The 15,920-nt window shown below is 53.6% G+C and overlaps 6 protein-coding genes across 6 annotated transcripts; 2 read left to right on the top strand and 4 right to left on the bottom strand.

Moving 5' to 3' along the window:
- Positions 1-62: 62 nt before the first annotated feature.
- IUM83_00216 (UBP1-associated protein 2C) lies at positions 63-2,417 on the top strand (the record flags this gene model as incomplete). Its single annotated transcript, XM_067923971.1, has 6 exons — positions 63-805; positions 910-1,180; positions 1,239-1,583; positions 1,654-1,920; positions 1,986-2,255; positions 2,355-2,417. The coding sequence occupies 6 exons, from the start codon at positions 63-65 to the stop codon at positions 2,415-2,417; spliced, it is 1,959 nt and encodes a 652-aa protein (XP_067789387.1).
- Positions 2,418-2,600: 183 nt separating this feature from the next.
- Positions 2,601-3,981, bottom strand: IUM83_00215 (putative Mitochondrial nuclease; the record flags this gene model as incomplete). Its single annotated transcript, XM_067923970.1, has 6 exons — positions 2,601-2,693; positions 2,751-2,993; positions 3,051-3,229; positions 3,302-3,480; positions 3,569-3,811; positions 3,911-3,981. 6 exons carry the CDS (start codon positions 3,979-3,981, stop codon positions 2,601-2,603), a joined length of 1,008 nt encoding a protein of 335 aa, XP_067789388.1.
- A 222-nt stretch (positions 3,982-4,203) lies between these two features.
- On the top strand, positions 4,204-4,497 carry IUM83_00214 (Microtubule-associated protein EB1; the record flags this gene model as incomplete). The annotated part of the gene is made up of 1 exon (XM_067923969.1): positions 4,204-4,497. One exon carries the CDS (start codon positions 4,204-4,206, stop codon positions 4,495-4,497), a length of 294 nt encoding a protein of 97 aa, XP_067789389.1.
- A 106-nt stretch (positions 4,498-4,603) lies between these two features.
- On the bottom strand, positions 4,604-8,307 carry IUM83_00213 (Outer Dynein Arm Light Chain 1; the record flags this gene model as incomplete). Its single annotated transcript, XM_067923968.1, has 16 exons — positions 4,604-4,666; positions 4,733-4,777; positions 4,846-5,109; positions 5,182-5,250; positions 5,319-6,008; positions 6,092-6,332; positions 6,418-6,536; positions 6,618-6,800; positions 6,868-6,927; positions 7,013-7,183; positions 7,249-7,294; positions 7,355-7,407; positions 7,487-7,570; positions 7,632-7,927; positions 7,989-8,091; positions 8,152-8,307. 16 exons carry the CDS (start codon positions 8,305-8,307, stop codon positions 4,604-4,606), a joined length of 2,643 nt encoding a protein of 880 aa, XP_067789382.1.
- Positions 8,308-8,611: 304 nt separating this feature from the next.
- Positions 8,612-11,523, bottom strand: IUM83_00212 (26S proteasome non-ATPase regulatory subunit 2; the record flags this gene model as incomplete). Its single annotated transcript, XM_067923967.1, has 4 exons — positions 8,612-8,797; positions 8,874-9,654; positions 9,732-11,338; positions 11,404-11,523. The coding sequence occupies 4 exons, from the start codon at positions 11,521-11,523 to the stop codon at positions 8,612-8,614; spliced, it is 2,694 nt and encodes an 897-aa protein (XP_067789383.1).
- A 1,876-nt stretch (positions 11,524-13,399) lies between these two features.
- On the bottom strand, positions 13,400-15,871 carry IUM83_00211 (LRR-containing protein; the record flags this gene model as incomplete). The annotated part of the gene is made up of 12 exons (XM_067923966.1): positions 13,400-13,606; positions 13,675-13,752; positions 13,824-13,948; positions 14,090-14,278; positions 14,360-14,476; positions 14,551-14,722; positions 14,798-14,901; positions 14,978-15,050; positions 15,129-15,225; positions 15,298-15,376; positions 15,459-15,543; positions 15,623-15,871. 12 exons carry the CDS (start codon positions 15,869-15,871, stop codon positions 13,400-13,402), a joined length of 1,575 nt encoding a protein of 524 aa, XP_067789384.1.
- Positions 15,872-15,920: the final 49 nt, after the last annotated feature.

The following is a 15,920-nucleotide window of genomic DNA, read 5'->3' as shown; positions in this document are numbered from 1 at the left end:
ACTTTTTCGACCAATCACGAGGTCGTCATGGGCTCGCAACCGCATTTACACCGACCAGCAGCATGAAGCGCAAGCTGGAGGAGCGCGACGCGGGGACGGAGGACGAGGAGGACTCCAGCTCCTCGTCCGAGGCGGAGCAGATGCAGTTGGACGTCCGGCATGATGCAGCAGCATCGTCCGAGTCCGAGGAGGAGCCGCAGCAGCAGAAGGAAAGCGAAGAGGAAGAAGAGAGCGAGGAGGGGAGTGAAGACGAAGCAGAGGAGGTGGAGCTGGAGAGCCAATCAGAAGCAGAAGAAGAGGAGGAGGAGAAGGAAGTGGAGAAGGTGGAGAAGATGAGCAGCAGCTCCGACAGCGAAGAGGATGCCGTGCCAGCGGTGCAAAGCAAGCAGCAGAGCTCCGACAGCTGTGATAGTGAACAGGAAGACGAGGACGAGGAAGAGGAGGAGGAGGAGGGAGCTACTCTGGTGGTGCAGAAGCAAGAAGAAAGCATGGAGAGCTCTGATAGTGACGGAGAAGAGACACAGATGGCTACATCAGTGCTACAGAGCTCGCAGGACGGCTCGGACAGCTCGGACAGCTCGGACAGTGAGGATAGTGACGAGGAGCAGGAGGATCAACCGAAAAAGAAGTTTATTGAGAAAAGAAAGCCGGTGAAGGTGCTCGCACCGGTGGATGAGGGACCTCCGAAGAAGAAGGCAAGGATTGAGAAGGTGCAACGGAACACGATGGACGATCGCGTCGAGGAGTTGCGCCGTATCTTGGAGCCTCTCTCGAGGGAGCAGCTGGTGGAGACAATGGCGAACGCGTACGTTGGTGCTCGTTATTCCTATGACTTTGATGAACTGGATCCTAACATATTTTGTTGCTCTCTCTCTCTCTCCCTCTCTCTCTCTCTCTCTCTCTCTGAAGTGCTGCGAAATATGATCACCTGTTCGCAGATCTGAAGGTCGCTGGAGAATATGCTCTTTCACTTAGGAAGGTGGTCGTTCATGGGTTAGCGTTGGAGACGAAGACTGACAAGTTGAAGCTGCGGTTTGGGACATTCGGCAAGATAGAAGATGCCGCCATTATCTGTGATGAGTCATCGGGCAAGTCTCAAGGCGTCGGATATGTTACATTTATCGACGAGAAGGCGGCTCAGCGGGCCGTCCAGAAATTGAAGAGGCCCATCAAAGTTGATGTGAGTGACTGCCGTTGTTGATTCTGGGTTTAATCGCCACCTAAACGTCGTTGTGCAGGACCGCGAAGTGTCGTGCAGATTAGCAACCATCCGGGACAGCGCTAAGAACTACCAGCCACCAACTGCTGTTTTGCCTCTGCAGACTGCGGCACCGCAGCAGCTCCGAGAAGTACCACAAGCCAGCAAAAGCGGAGACGACGATCGAAAACTTATTATCCGGTTGCTCGCGAAAAAGACAACAAGGGATGCACTTCGCAAAGCGTTCGAGAAGTTCGGTGCAGTGGAGAATGCACATGTGGTACGGGATAAAGGTACAGGCGACAGCAAATGCTTTGGTTTTGTCACGTTTCGTGAGGAGGAAGGAGCCAACAATGCGTTGAAGACCCCGACGATCAAGCTGGATGTGCGTCCTGTGCTGTCGTTTTGCTCAGGGTTTTGGATCGCTGACGTTTTTACTATGACTTCGTTATTAGGGCAATACTATTGTGTACGCTCTCGCTGCTGAAAGTAAGAGGATAGTTCCCAGCGAAGCTCCTGATCGGACATTGTATGTGGCTTCCCTCTCGAAGAAGACAACGAGGGATACTCTTCGCAAGGAGTTCGGAAAGTTCGGGGACGTTGAGAGTGCTTATGTGAAGTGGAATCGCGAAACGAACGAGAGCAAAGGCTGCGGCTATGTTAAATTTCGCGAGAAGACTGGAGCTGACAGTGCTTTGAAGGCTCCGACGATAAAGATCGACGTACGTCCTGTTATATTGTGTTCGCGCTTTGCTATCCTAACGTGTGAAAATGGTCTTTTTGTTAGGGTAACGATATCGTACTCGTTATCGCTTCCACACAAAAGAAGCACAGAACGAGCGATGACTTGGCTCGCTCACTGTTTGTTGGTAACATCTCAAAATCAAAAACAACTGCGAATACTCTTCGCGAAACGTTTGAACAGTTCGGTGATGTGGAGAGTACGATTGTGGTGCGGGATAAAAACACAGACGAGAGCAAAGGTTTCGGTTTCGTTACGTTTCGCGAGAAAGCAGGAGTTGACAACGCAATGAAGACTCCGACGATCATGCTCCATGTGCGTCCTTTGTTACTTAAGCACCCCAAAGCATGTTTTTACTCATTTGTTTGAACTAATGCGTCTTGTTGTTGTTGTTGTTGTTGTTGTTGTTTATAGGGAAATAAACTTGTGTATCGCCCCAAGACGGAGAGACCCCCCAAGAATCAAAAGACAGGGTAGTGGTAAGCTCATGTGCTATGGCCAAGACATTACTGGTTTGGGTACCCGGTATGTCTATGGGGCCCGAGGTTCCACCTTCTATGGCTACATGTCAACTTGCAAGATGGCATTCACAAGTGTTGAAGATGTGCATTTTTACCCGTCTTGTTAGGCTGAGTAATGTATGTATATCTTCGCTTTCAATTAGTGAGATTCGGTCGACGAGGCTCGATGGTAGGCAGCAGCCAGTGAGCATTTGTTTTCGCGGCACAGGTCTACCTTTTTGAAGCCATCAAGCTGTGCATCGATTGCGTTAGTTAATTTCATGAGAAAGAAACAACCAGCTAAGCTTACCCTATCGAAGAAGATCAGTCCCGCCTGTTTTTCTATCACGTCTAGCGGTGCCTGAAAGTCGCGGAGGTCCTTGTTCTCGGGGATGGCCTTGTTCGGCAAAATGAAGCCTGCCGTGGCAAAACCGTCCCCACCACGCTTTTCGCCTAACACTGCTTTGAAAAAGTGCGTTGGGACAGCAATGGCATCCGGTGGCGTGCCTAGCACAGGATAGGACACCTCGTACTCCCCAGTCCGCTTGTTTTTCTGCGACAGTAGCACATTAGCAGGAGAATACTATGGAGACGCTAGCTAGTTGCTTACTTTGGGTAGGAACAGCGGCCCAGTGATGACGTAGATGGCGTTGTACTGGCCAGCCAAGTGGCGCATGAAGCCCTCAAGGCGCGCCCAGTAGCCTCGGTTGAAACCAACTCCAACTTGTGGCGACATGTTAGTCATCAGGAAGCTCTCGTCCATGGCTTCCTGCGAGTGACTCATGTCCCCTGCATATTGCCAAATTGCAACCAAGCCGCGTCAGCATCACTCGATTTCACAGCACGATAGCGTCTACGTACGAGCTGGAGCGAGGTGGCCCTTGTCGTAGCCGCTCTTGAGGTATCGGTTTGGGTGCACCCTGAACTGCTCAGGAATGTCCTTATCCACTGCGAACTTTGAGTTCGCTCGGTCCGTCTCTTGCTCCACGCGCAGCGAGCCTTTCGTCAGGTACTCCATCACCCACGACGCGTTGCGCGTGCTGTCACGGCACAAATACATACACAGACAACTTCAAATCAACAACCGCCAACAGTATCGCCGTAGACCCTAGACAACCCACGTCGCACCGGTAGTCATAGGCGACGACGTATCCCGAGCGCACGTGCACGTTGGCGTCCGACGGCATTCCGTATCGCAGCGCTGCATGCTTGGGCAGCGTCTTGGGCTCCAGCGGCTTGCGGTCAATTGGGATCGGCACGCGACTACCGCTGCTCCCACTTGTCTTGAGGTCTTGCTCCTCGATGCCCAGCAGCACGAGCGTGCCTGCGACTCCGATGGTGATGCCGAGTGATACTCCGGCCAGCGTCCGCCTGCGCGTCCACCAGTCAGTCCACTCGTCCTATCGGCCTCAAAAAGGGACGGAAAGCGTTGCAAACTGTTGCAAAATGAGTAAGCTTAGTGCTGCGTACCGCAGACTCGCGGGCAGCAGGTTGTAGAGCGAGCGCGCCGCCTGGGCGTTCTGGCGTCGGCCCTTGGCCATCCCCACCGCACAAAATGACACGCCAAGCGGACAGTGGTGGATCCACTCACAAAATCTGAGTCTAGTGGATACGCGGCCGGTGATTCGAGGAAAGTCAACAATAAAACCTGCTATTGGTCAAAATTGCTACGCTCGACGATCGGTGGTCTCGGGCGAAGCGACACACTCTGCTAGTTGACTCGGTAGTGCGTCCACTGTAGCAGCAGCAGTAGATCAGGAGCCATGTCGAGGAAGAACAACCGCAACAAGATCAAGGCGCAGTACGAGCTGGAGGTGGAGAAGGAGCGGCTGCGCAAGGAGAAGCTGCAGAAGAAGCGCGAGCGCAAGGCCAGCGCGCAGAAGGGCAAGGAGACGGTCAAGAAGGTCTCGGCCAAGGTGCTGCGGCGGATGCGCATGCGCCAGCTGGAGAAGGAGGCGCGCGGCGAGATGGACGTGGACGAGGACGACAAGAAGAAGGCCAAGAAGGCCACGAAGGCCGAGAAGGCCGAGAAGGAGGCGCAGCAGATGGAGGAATAGACTTGCCAGCGGTTTTTGCGTGTCAATTTGGGTCTTTAGTGGCGTCAAAACTGGTGGAGGAGGGTGGTGGTGGAGCTCGTAGCGCTGGCCGTAGCTGATAGTGCGGCTAGAGGTTGTCGAGGCAGCCGGACATGAAGCTGTCCCGGCGCTCGATGTCTTGCAGCGTTTCCTGGTCAGTAGCACGAGGTGTTAGGACCAACAGAGCAGCGAGTTCCAGTTGGCTGGTGGGACGGACCTTGACAATGGACAGGAGCATGCCCTTCCACGCCTGGTCCAGAGCCTGATGGGGATGGAGAATAGAGGAGTGAGAGGGTGAGCAGGTTGTAGGGCGGACGAGGGTGCACTCACGGCAGTCTTCTTGTCGATGTCGGAGGCGGTGTCGAAGATGTCGGTGGCTGCGGAGGAAACGGGGTTGCCGTGCAGTGCTGATGCACACCGGGAGGGCTTCATTTCCTTGACTTCCTTGACTCGCGCCTTGGACGGCAGTAAGGAGCTCAATTCGGAAGGATCGACGACAGACCGCGTGCGAGGGACGATGGGCTTTGGGAAGAGCTGCTTGCCCATATGCCGGTCGTTCGGAGTGATCTCTTCACCGTTGAGTCTCAACGTGTTCTACCGCATCGAGAATTGGTTTGAACTAATTAATTCGTGCAAGAGATCAATACTCTCAGCTGCATGACGTACGCTGATTCGGGCACCGATGTAGCGTTTGAGAAGCGTCTTGGTACACACGGGGTTGTTGGAAATAAATACCTGCACGCAAGAAAAAAATATCAAGTGAATCGAGGATTCGCATGGTTTTGACTCGCACGTGAACAAACCTCTTCGGCTTTCGAGCCCATGCCGCTCAGCCAGAGTAGCTCATCAAATGACTGCAGGTCGTTGTGCGCGAAAATCATCCTCCTCAGCCGCGAGAACAACTTCAGATTGGAGCTCGTAGCACTTGCGACAGCAGACATAATCTTGCTCATCCCGATGTAGCGGAAAGATACAGCATTGACTAGACTGTGTGCTTTAGTCAGCTCGATCACTTCAAGGGCATTGCCGTAAATGACCAGGACACGATAATCCCCGTACACCTCCACCTCGGAGAAGCCGTTGTTGTTGTTGCAAACCGTCAACTCTTCCCTGCTCGTAGGTGACACGTCGCGCTCCTCGTAGCCTACATGTGACACCACCTCTTCTTTTCCAGGAAGCCCCCACGACGAAAGCAATGCCAACTCTCGAGACTCTTTAGCATTTGTCGGGGAGTGTGCAACTTCCGTGCGCCGTTCCCAAGCAGACTTTACGCACATAATAGCATGTGCTCGCGCCGCTGTTTCAGCGTCATCATCACCCTTGCTTGGCGAGTTGACATGTAGCAGTGCCTCTCTTCGGTCTGCATCACTCAACGGCTTCAGATCCAAATGTTTTAGCAACGGAAATCCCCGTATCATCCGTCCGCGGTATTCAATTTGATTCGACGCGCAAACTCCGTTTGAGTCTAACCGCAGCTCGCTGATTGAGGTGACCTACAAGTACAACGTAGTAACATCGGAGTGGTAAGTTACTTTGGCGTGCTTCGAGAATAAAGAGAAATAGTGTAGTCGCGCACCTGAAAGAGCGGTTCGATCGACTCGAACGTCTCCAGCTTGTTATTCGACAGGAAAAGCCGCAACAAAGATGGTAGCTTGCCGATCGAGGCGACGCGTGTAATTCGATTTCGACGAAGATTTAACTCGGTAAGTAGCATCAACCTGTCGATGTTCTCCACAGTAGATATCATGTTTCCGCCCAGGTTGAGCACACGCAATTCTTTCAGCTCGTTCAGATTCTGCATCTGCTCAATTTCATTACTTTGTTTGAAGCAGACAAGAACGCAAAAAGCTGTGTTAGAGCTTTTGTTGAGCAGTAACCGCACCGCGTTCAAATAGAGTTTACCTATGCAAGTCCAGAACATCAAGCTTTTTCAGACATTCCAGGTTTTCAATCGTCCGCAGTCGATTTTTCCCCATCATGAGCACGCGCAAGTTGGGTACCAGATGTAAATTCTCCAGTTTCTGGACAGGATACAAAGATCAGAATTAGCTCAACTACTGTGGGGTCACTCATGCTCAATTAGGAAAAATGGTTGTGAGTACCTCTATCCGGTTGTTGTAGAGGTCGAGGAAAATAAGATTGGGTAGACCCAACAAATTTTCGATCCGCCTAATGACATTGTTTTGAAGATTAAGCAATCGCAGAATTTGCTCACCCTCGAGGAGAGGAATGACGGGCAGATTGCGCCGGTCAAGATTCAGTCGCTCTGGGTTCGACGCTTTTGTCTGGGAATGAAGGCAATGTCAGTATCACGTAGACTTGGAATGAGTGCAGGAACGTAGTCATAGTCACCTTCTGATTCCTGTAAACAATAGGCACGCCCGGAATTTCCGCAGTCACTGCAAAGTGCACCTACCCTTCGTCAGGTCAGCGGCCATAAGATATCTCGCTCTGACGGAGGAATTTACAATTGCTCAGTCTTGCTTGTAGTTCTTACCTCTTGATTTGGTGCACTGACGGGATGCTCGCCAGACCCAGGGTCCCCTGAAACTATTCCACCTGCTTGAGACTTATTTGAGTGAAGACGGCTATCTGCACCACTCATTCGTCCATCCACCGCACTTGCTTGTAGCGTGTGCGGTAGCTCTCCATGGCGATGCCACAGGGCCTGGGAGTCATTGGTGCAGTTTTTAGCCTCGTTGTCCAACACTAAAACTACGAATCATCACGTACAGAATCTGACGAATCCAGCGAACTCGACAAAGCTTCAGGCGGCCTCCTAAGGTGCACCGAATTTGATTAGCATTGCTTGGATAGGATAAAAATCATTTCTCCTTACCTCACGTAGCCCCTAACATTATCCTGATATGCTGAATACCGTGTGTCCAGGATCTAGATTTTATCGAAAATGTATTAGATCTTGCAGTAGTTGTGTCAGCAATAAGTTCACCCAACAGGAGCAAGTACCTACTTCACTAGCCGTAGCAGGTCGTATTGGCGTTTCCTTGATAGAAATCTCTTGCTCATCTTTTAGTGATTCTCGCGAGGTGCTAGACTGAATAAAGAGTGAGAATGCCACCATCACCTTTCACCCGACCGTCGCTCAATTTACGTACTGTGGAACGCCGTTGTTGATAAAGTTGCTGTTGCGGAGGCAGAAGATGCCGCCTTCGACTAGCTGGGGTGGCCAAACCAACAGGAATCGAGCGCTGGGAAGCGGCAGAAACAGCCCGGTTGGCTCCTGGGGCGTTGTAAATGGAGCCGCTTAGAGTAGCTGAGGAACCCACTGCCCCTAATGGATCTTCAGGCACGCTTTGCTTCGTCCACCGGAGATTCTGAGAGTGTGACCGAGCGTGTGGTTTTCGTTCACTTATCACTGGTGTCCTCAGGGCTGGGTTGCGCGCTAAATGCACTGTAATCCGCAAGGTCAGTGAACTACAAGCTTCAGACGGCAAAATTGTCATAGCTCTTACTGCTGGGGTCACTGAGCTCTGGGAAGTGGCTAGTTCCCGCTGCACCAGGCCTCTTTTCCAAGCTTCTGCCGGGGGGTCCTAGATCTCCCGTGGCTGCCTTTGTCTGGAAAATTAAACGAGTTAATTGCAGCGCCCGCGCATGTGCACACGCGGTTAAACGTACGAAGCTCGAGAGGTTTTCCTTGCGCGCTGCAGCGATCTTGCTGAAGAGTCCAAGCGCTACATTTCCCTCCGCGCGCCTAGGGACGGCAGGGACTCCTGTTGTGGCTGAAGCGGACATCATAGCCGAGGAGGGCCCAGACAGGTACGCCGTCTCCATTCCGTATTCTCGGGGCTAAGCCAAAGCGGAAAGCGTGGGCTGCAGACGAAGAGCCACAGCGAAACAGTCAATGCGACCCACTAATGCCCGAAAAGTTCGACCACCAAAGAGTTTCGCTGTATCAGCACGCAGATCACAAAACGTTAGGACAGGTGAGGCATCCCAACAACAAGCAGGGGCTATATGCGTTAAAAGTATTTTGTGTGTTGGCTTGGTTATCGCTAGTGAGAGGAGACAGAGCTGCAGAACAACAGCGCCCTCTTTCTTTTGGCCCAGCCGCTCCCTGCTCCTCTTCGCCCCCCACTTAAGTCTCCGGCTCGTAGTCCGGGTTCTTTCGGAGGATAACAACGCCTTCTAGCACGTTCGTCAGCGGGAGGTACTCTTCAGTCGCGAGCTCCGCGCGGTCCTTCACATTCAGCAGCACAGGCGTAGTGTGCGTCTGGAAGCCAGTGATGGACTTGGGGCGACCAGCCTGACCCACGATCTCAACCTGCAGCGTCAAAGTAGGACACAAGAAACGTGAGTTTTGGTATTCAACGAGTAGAGAGCAAGAACAAAAGACGTACCGCCTGGCCGACTCGGACGGATACAGGAAGCGGGTTAAGCTCCTCGTCCAGCGTGATCAGCATACGGGGCTGCATTGCTGTGGCGATGCAGTAGAGAATGTAGTGGGAAGTGTCCAGGATAGTGTGTTCCATGTCTAGCGAAGCGTGCAGGATCGTCAGCAGACCGCTCACCGCCACGCGTGACATGATCAACCGGTCCGAGTGGAACGGGTGCAGGGTCATCAGACCCTTGCCCATGTGCAGCAAACCCTGTGCGATACGAACAACGAAGAGGTGGTTTGCCTCGCGGCTATAGAACTCCGACAACTGACGAAGCAATCCAGCCACGCGAGAGTTGTTCGTGCCAGCTGCAACCAGACCAAGCGCGAGAATAGCGTTTTGAGCGACTCCCGAATCCACATCGTGTGTAAGGCGCGACAGTGTGTCAATCAGTGCGTACTCTGGGTTCGACACGCTGAGCAGAGCAAACGCCAAAGGCACAGCGCGACGCACGGCCACTTCACCGTACTGCAGCAAGTGATCAAACGACCGCATCGCCATTTCACTGCCAATGTTTTCACCCATCGTGATCAAAGCAATGCCAAGTACAGCGACGCTCTGGTGCTGTGCCTCAATAGGGTCCTCAATGTGTTCGGCGCATGTGCGCAGGAGCTGCTGCACCTTCAGCACGTTACCCGATCCGGCGTACGCGCACGTCTCCAGCGTGATGGCCAAGTACTTGGACATCTTGTGCTCGATAGTCTTAGCAGCTTCCAGCATGGCTTCCACACGCTCCTGGCGGCTGTGCAAAACAACACAATTCGGTGTCAGACTCCCTACTCCCCACTCGCCCCAGCGAGTATCTGACTCGATACGTACCCGAGATACAGCAGTCCAAGACCAAGAGCAAGGAAGCGAGCACAGGAAGAGTCCAACTCAGCATCCGAGCTCTCCATCAGCCGCTGCATCAGCACGCTGCCAGCCTCGTCGTCGCACGTGCCCACCTCCACCATACCGAGTGCCAACGCAGCGTAGGACACTTCCTGGATGTCAGCGTTCTCGTCGGCATGCGAAACAACCGGAATAAGCAGCTCCGACACATCTTCACGCGCCGAGCCCGCGTACGCAATACCCAGGCCCAGGCAGGAAGCGCAGCGGATGGAGCAGTTGCCCGAGTCGATGTGCTCCGACAGCAGCGCAAGGGCAGGATCGCAATCGTTGCGAATACCAGCACTAACGACACCCACACCCAGGATAGCGCCGGCCTTGACGTACTCGTCACCAGAGTAAAGGTACTTATCAATCTGCGTGATGCCCTCCTCCACGTTCCACAGCATGATCATACCGAGCGACGCCGCCGCGCTCATCATGCCGTGCTTCTTGTTCTTGTACAGCCACGTGTTGCCCTCGGGGGTCATGAGCTTGTCCGTGCCGTAGCCAGCATTCACCAGGGCGTTCACAAAGGTCGAAGCCAAGTTGGCACGAGCAGAGTCCGCCGGCTGCGAGCCCGAGTCGCGTCCTCGGCCCACGCTGGCCGTCTCCGACAGGTGCGACTTGTAGATGTCCTCGGGGGTCTTCGCCTCCATGACGTCCAGGTCGCGCGCCAGCGACAGGAACTTGTCGCTCAGGTCCGAGTTGCCGATGATCTCGTTGGCCGAGGTCTCGCTCTCGTCCTCGTAGAAGCAGCGCTGGCGGCCCAGGATGTAGCCCATCTGGCTGCGCACCACGTCGTCCTTGCACTTCTGGAAGACCTCGGCCACGAAGTCGTCGTTGCCCACGCGCAGCGCCACGCGCAGCGCGTCCGGGAACTGCTCGAGCCGCAGGAACAGCGCGTAGGCCGTGTTGAGCAGGTTCACGAGGTCGTCCGCGTCCGACATGAAGTCGGCGCAGGCCAGCAGGTAGAGGCACACGCGCTGGTAGTTCTTCTCGTCGATGTCGGGGCTCTGCAGCAGCTTGGCCAGCTGCTGCACCTCGATGAGGATGTCGATGGCCTCGGGCTCCGCGTTGTGCTGCATGTGGAACGGCACGATGGCGTCCACGACCTCCAGCAGGTCGCGCACGTCCGGCTCCACGGCGTCCTCGGCCGTGATGCGGGCGTTGTACTCCTCGCCCACCTCTCCGGCCAGCGAGCGCACGAACTCGTGGCCCCACGAGCCCAGGTCCGTGCTGTGGCCCAGCAGCTTGAAGCGGAGGCTCTCGCGGCTGCCCTCCTTGGCCATGGTCATGGCCAGCACGGCCAGCACGTCGGCCATGAGCTGCTGCGTGTCCCCGGCGGGCAGCGCCTCGTACGCGGCCTTCAGGGCGTCGTACGAGGGCCGCAGGAACTTGAGCGGCTTGGGCACGGACGTCATGGACGACGTGGCCGTGCGGATCTCGCGGCGCAGCAGCTCCAGCGCCAGCTGCTTCACGCCCAGCTCCTCCTGGCGGTCGCACACGCGCGCCACGGCCGTCTCCAGGTCTTCTTTTAGCTTGCGGTCCTCCTCCGACTGCGCAACAGGGAGCAGATTAGCGGGTCAAGAGGGGGGGAGATCTTCAGCTCCAGGCTACGTACGAGCTCCTCCTCGGCGGGGACGTCCTCCGCCGGGTTGGCGGCCTTGGCGGCGGGCTTCTGCTGCTCGTCCGTGGCCGCCGGGTCCTTGCTGGGCACGGGGATCTGCGCCGTCTCCTTCATGCTGCTCTGCTTCCTTTGCGTTGTGTGCGCGTTCCCCCTTCAAAGGATCTTTCCTGCTCTGCGCGCGCGGATTGGCGGTAACTGGATGCAGTTTCAACCTATCAGATGGAGGGAAAGTTGACGATGGCGAACTTTATCCAGTATACACATTTTTTGTCCCCAACAAGAGTTTCGTTTTTTATGACATGAAAAGTTGGTGAAGTTTGACAAACTTGAGTTTTTTTTTTTATTGCTGCTTGCTTCACACGCGCTGCATCACCTGGTCCAGTTCCCGTCGCTGCGGGACGGTGGGGCGAACTTTTGGGTCCACGTGAACTCGGCTGCCCTCGTAGAACGACTCGCAGCAATCGCTCTCGCCGTGCTTCTCACTGAAACACAGGCACTTGCTTTCGTCGAGGAGCACCTGGCAGCAGTCGCAGCAACACCACTGTCGCCTGCTGTAGCGATCGCAAAGACAGTCGTACCAGAGCTCGCAGTCCAACCACGTGCATTGGCTGCCGAAGCAGCTCCAGATGCAGGTGAAGCACGGGATGTACTCATCGCAGATACCGCAGTCACGGAGCTCTTCTGCAACGTGAGATGTCGCTAGGCCCACGCAAATTGTAGCCGTGATGGCGAAGACCATTAGGGTCATCACTGCGTACCCAACCATGACCACCGCATCGAGATAGACGTAAATCACCCCCTCGCTCGCTTCGTTGAGGTCAAGATGGCGGTCCAGTCGGCGCAGGTCGAGAGTGAACCAGCTTGCCAGCACAAACTGGAAAATAAGAGACAACCCAAAGTCCGTCGCCGATAGAAACTTAGTCAAGTACACTGCATAGACCACACTTGACGTGGTGACAGTGATGATGAACGCAACCGGGCCATCCTTATGAATTACCAAGAAATCGCTAGTCCCAGCAAAGTACTGGCGGGCATGGCCAAATATTGTTTGCTGTTTAACGTGCCCAGTGCTTGCACCCGTACCACCAGAAGCCGTAGGTCCACCAACGTTCACCAGGCTAGCGTCGTGAACTTTTGTCTGCTTTATACCTCGAACTGCATCAAACAGCACCACTATTACCGCCCAGACCACTGTGAAGCAGCAGTTGAATAGTCTAACGTTGGTGCCGAAAAGCTTATCCAGCTCCATCCACATCACCGCCTCTGCAAGACTGAATAATAGGAGAAAGAACCACTTCGCAGTTTTCGCCTCCCGGGCCAGGAAGGCGCATCCGAGCAGCACTAGCAAAAACACTGCAGCTCCAATGAACAGGTTCGGGCTATAGGAGTTGAAAGCCGATAGGACAGGATTGCAAAATGTGGAGATCGCCACGGTCACCGTCACAACCAGTCGTTGAAGTGCGAGACAACCGAGAAGCTTTCGACGAAATATGGAGGATGCAGCCGCTGATGTATTCATTGCGGTTAGTGGTGTCCTCCTAGTTTTGTAGCCTGGGTTGTATTAGTCCTCTTGTCAGTGAAGGAGAAATTGGGCGGTGGTTTACATATAGCCCCAGAAACTGAAGAGACAACAGTCTGAAGACTCACGAGAAAGCTAAATAGAGGTCTCGTTATGAGCGATTTTTGGCATTCTGATCCGTGACGTTACTCTTGTCTACGACTATTATATCTCGACAAAACGATGAGCGTACTCCCCCCCCCCCCCCCCCCTCCCTCCCTCATACACGCACACACCCGAATCAGAACCTGTTGGAGGGACAAACAGATCTCGCTGACCCCTCCCTCTAACTTCATTTGTTTAGAAAAAGAAACCAATGTGCAATACTCCTGGGCAACAACAGAAGACCCCGAAACTATAACAAACGTGTAGTTTCTACGAAATGTTCATTACAGCTGACGTGCAATTCCCAGTGCCAAATTTGACAGAACTCTACTGAGCTGCTGGGCTCTTCGAATTACATTGTTCTGTCATGGTTGCTGTTGAGTTTTCATGCTCCATGATTTCTACTTGCTCCGCGAGGCTGCTGATCGAAGTTTCTAGCTGTGCGATGATTTGCGCTTCGATAGGCGAGATACCAGGTGATGGAGCTGATGCATCGCGTGCGTCCAGTTCAGCGCGAAGCTGTATATTATCGGACTAGAAGCGACATCCACGTAAGCGACACTTTTAAGGCGCAAAATCGTTTCGTGATCAACACTACGTACCTCAAGCTTGCTCACATACGCTTGCGTTTTCCTTTTCTCTGATTCTAGCGCGCTCAACCTCTCGATGAGATACTCGATCTACACGGGAGCGTATCGGTCAGTGGTGCTCACGCTATGAGGGTGTTCAGAATATTGTTTGCAGGACCCACCGTTTTGACGTGACTATCTGCTGCCGAGGTAGCTACTTCATCATCACCGACATCGCTGTCGCCATTTTCACTGTCGCCTTGATTGTTGTTGTTGTTGCTGGTGCTGCTTCTGCCGCCGTTGTCATCTTCATTGTTGTTATTTCGATGCACCCTTAGGTTGGTAACATTGTTGTTCAGCACGCGAGGGTGTATGCTGCTACTTCGCTTCCTTGGTGACACTAACGCAGATTTCATTGACTCCATTGATAGCCTTGCAGTGCCCGTACCTTTTGCGATTTTTTTTCCGAGCGTTTCCAGGTAACAGATCTCGACGATAGTGTCTTTATCGACACCCCAGTCCAGGAGCAAACTACCAAGCGCCATGCGCTTCTCTCGTGACTCGGTTGCTACTTGCTGGAGAAAACGATTTCTGACGCGAAGTAGGGAATCCAATACATCCAACGTGCTTGTTGCCACTGCAAATTTAAAGGTACGTCAGTTTTCGCTGGAGAGCAGCAAGCTTTGTCACTGCTGACCAAGAGGAGGATGGTACTTACCTGGTTCTTTCATGTTTGCGAGGCCAAGAACTGCGAGAGTCTTATTGTTGTTTGTGAATGTATCGATGAACATCTCAGCTCCTTGCTGTGAGATTTTGTTTTCCCCTAGATTGAGACCTAAGTACAAGGATTATCAGTATCGAATGTGAATACAGGATGGAAGTAGTGTTGATCTCACATATATCACCTACCAAGCAACCATTTGTCGTTGTAAAGTGCGTCGCAAATCGTTTCAGCAGTCACGTCACCGAGCTTATTGCAGGATAGATTGATCAAAAGCTCCGGCATCGACGCCCCACTCGGAGCGACTTCGCCTCGCAAGCTCGAACTCCACACCGATTCGTCCTTGATCACACCGTGAAGCTGCGTGCCACATAATCCGAGGCTCTGGTTATGACGCTGACATCGACTGCATGAAGCTAAGATGGCGTCGCTTACGGTGATGATTTTGGCGATATGATCCCTCGCGTTGTCAGTGAGATTGCAACGAGCCAAGGAGAGCAAGTGAAGCTTGGGGCACTTTCCCAGAGCCATCGCTATAGCTGAAGAATGAACGGCGTGTAAGTGGGCGTTACTGTTTTGAACGTAGCAAGCGGCTAGTATCCTGAAGTTCGGTACCTTCAAGCCCTTCATCGCCCAGGTTGGTGCCGTTGAGACTAACGTCTTCAAGGTGCTGACAGTGAAAGAAAGACTGCTCCGGTAGAACAGAAGAATTGAAAGAGATTGGTCGTCAGTACCCTGCCACCAAGTCCAAGACTCATTGACGAACCTTGGAGAGAAGAGGTACCACCTCAGGGAGTATCTTCACTCCAATGAGGTGAAAGCGTAGCAAGTCGGGCGTCTTGTACGCGGACGAACACGCCGATCTAGCAGTTGGGCAATATTCGTTTAGTACTGTTATGCGAAGATCAGAAGCGTGAAACCAGCTCCATACCAACCTCACGACGGCCGACGCGCCTTGGTTTTCGTAGGCGTACGCCCTCTTCAAGCCCAGGCGGTCGAATTTGGTGCGCAAATCTAGGAAAACGAGTTGGAGGTGAGCGCTGAGCAAGGTGTTTTCAAAACTTTGCGTATTGATCGCTGGCTAGCGCATACAAACCTCGGTTTATCGCTACAGACCCCAGCGAGAGACTGATGTGGTTGCAGTGTTTCGTCTTTTGGAGATAGTCCACGTGAAACCTAAGCTACCTCGATATGAACGCGTAAAGGTTATTGACTGCAGGCGATTCAACGCAAACATAACGCTACCCAGCTCAATCCCACCTCTCCCTCCCCGAACCGGTCGAGTTTAAGCATGAATCGTGCTTCACGCAGTGCCATCAGCAGTCTCGCATCAGGGTCGGCGTGCTTCTCGACGCAAGCATTCAGGTATCGGCGTTGCTGCGCAGTATAGGCTTCTTTCGATCTGGGGCGAGGCTGGTTGGGAGTTGCGCTGATTCGCCGTGCGTGGGCCTTGGCTGCCAGCACGTTCTGCTTGCGCTTATAGGCGTCGATCGAGAGCGGTGTGGTCATCAGGTGCGCGGGTCGAAGGAAGTCGATCTGACAGCCACGTCCCTTCACG

This window comes from Phytophthora cinnamomi (genome assembly GCF_018691715.1).
Source record: "Phytophthora cinnamomi strain GKB4 chromosome Unknown Contig53, whole genome shotgun sequence".
NCBI lineage: Eukaryota > Oomycota > Peronosporomycetes > Peronosporales > Peronosporaceae > Phytophthora > Phytophthora cinnamomi.
Note: the sequence above shows the minus strand (reverse complement) of the source record. Positions and strands in the feature narration are given on the sequence as shown.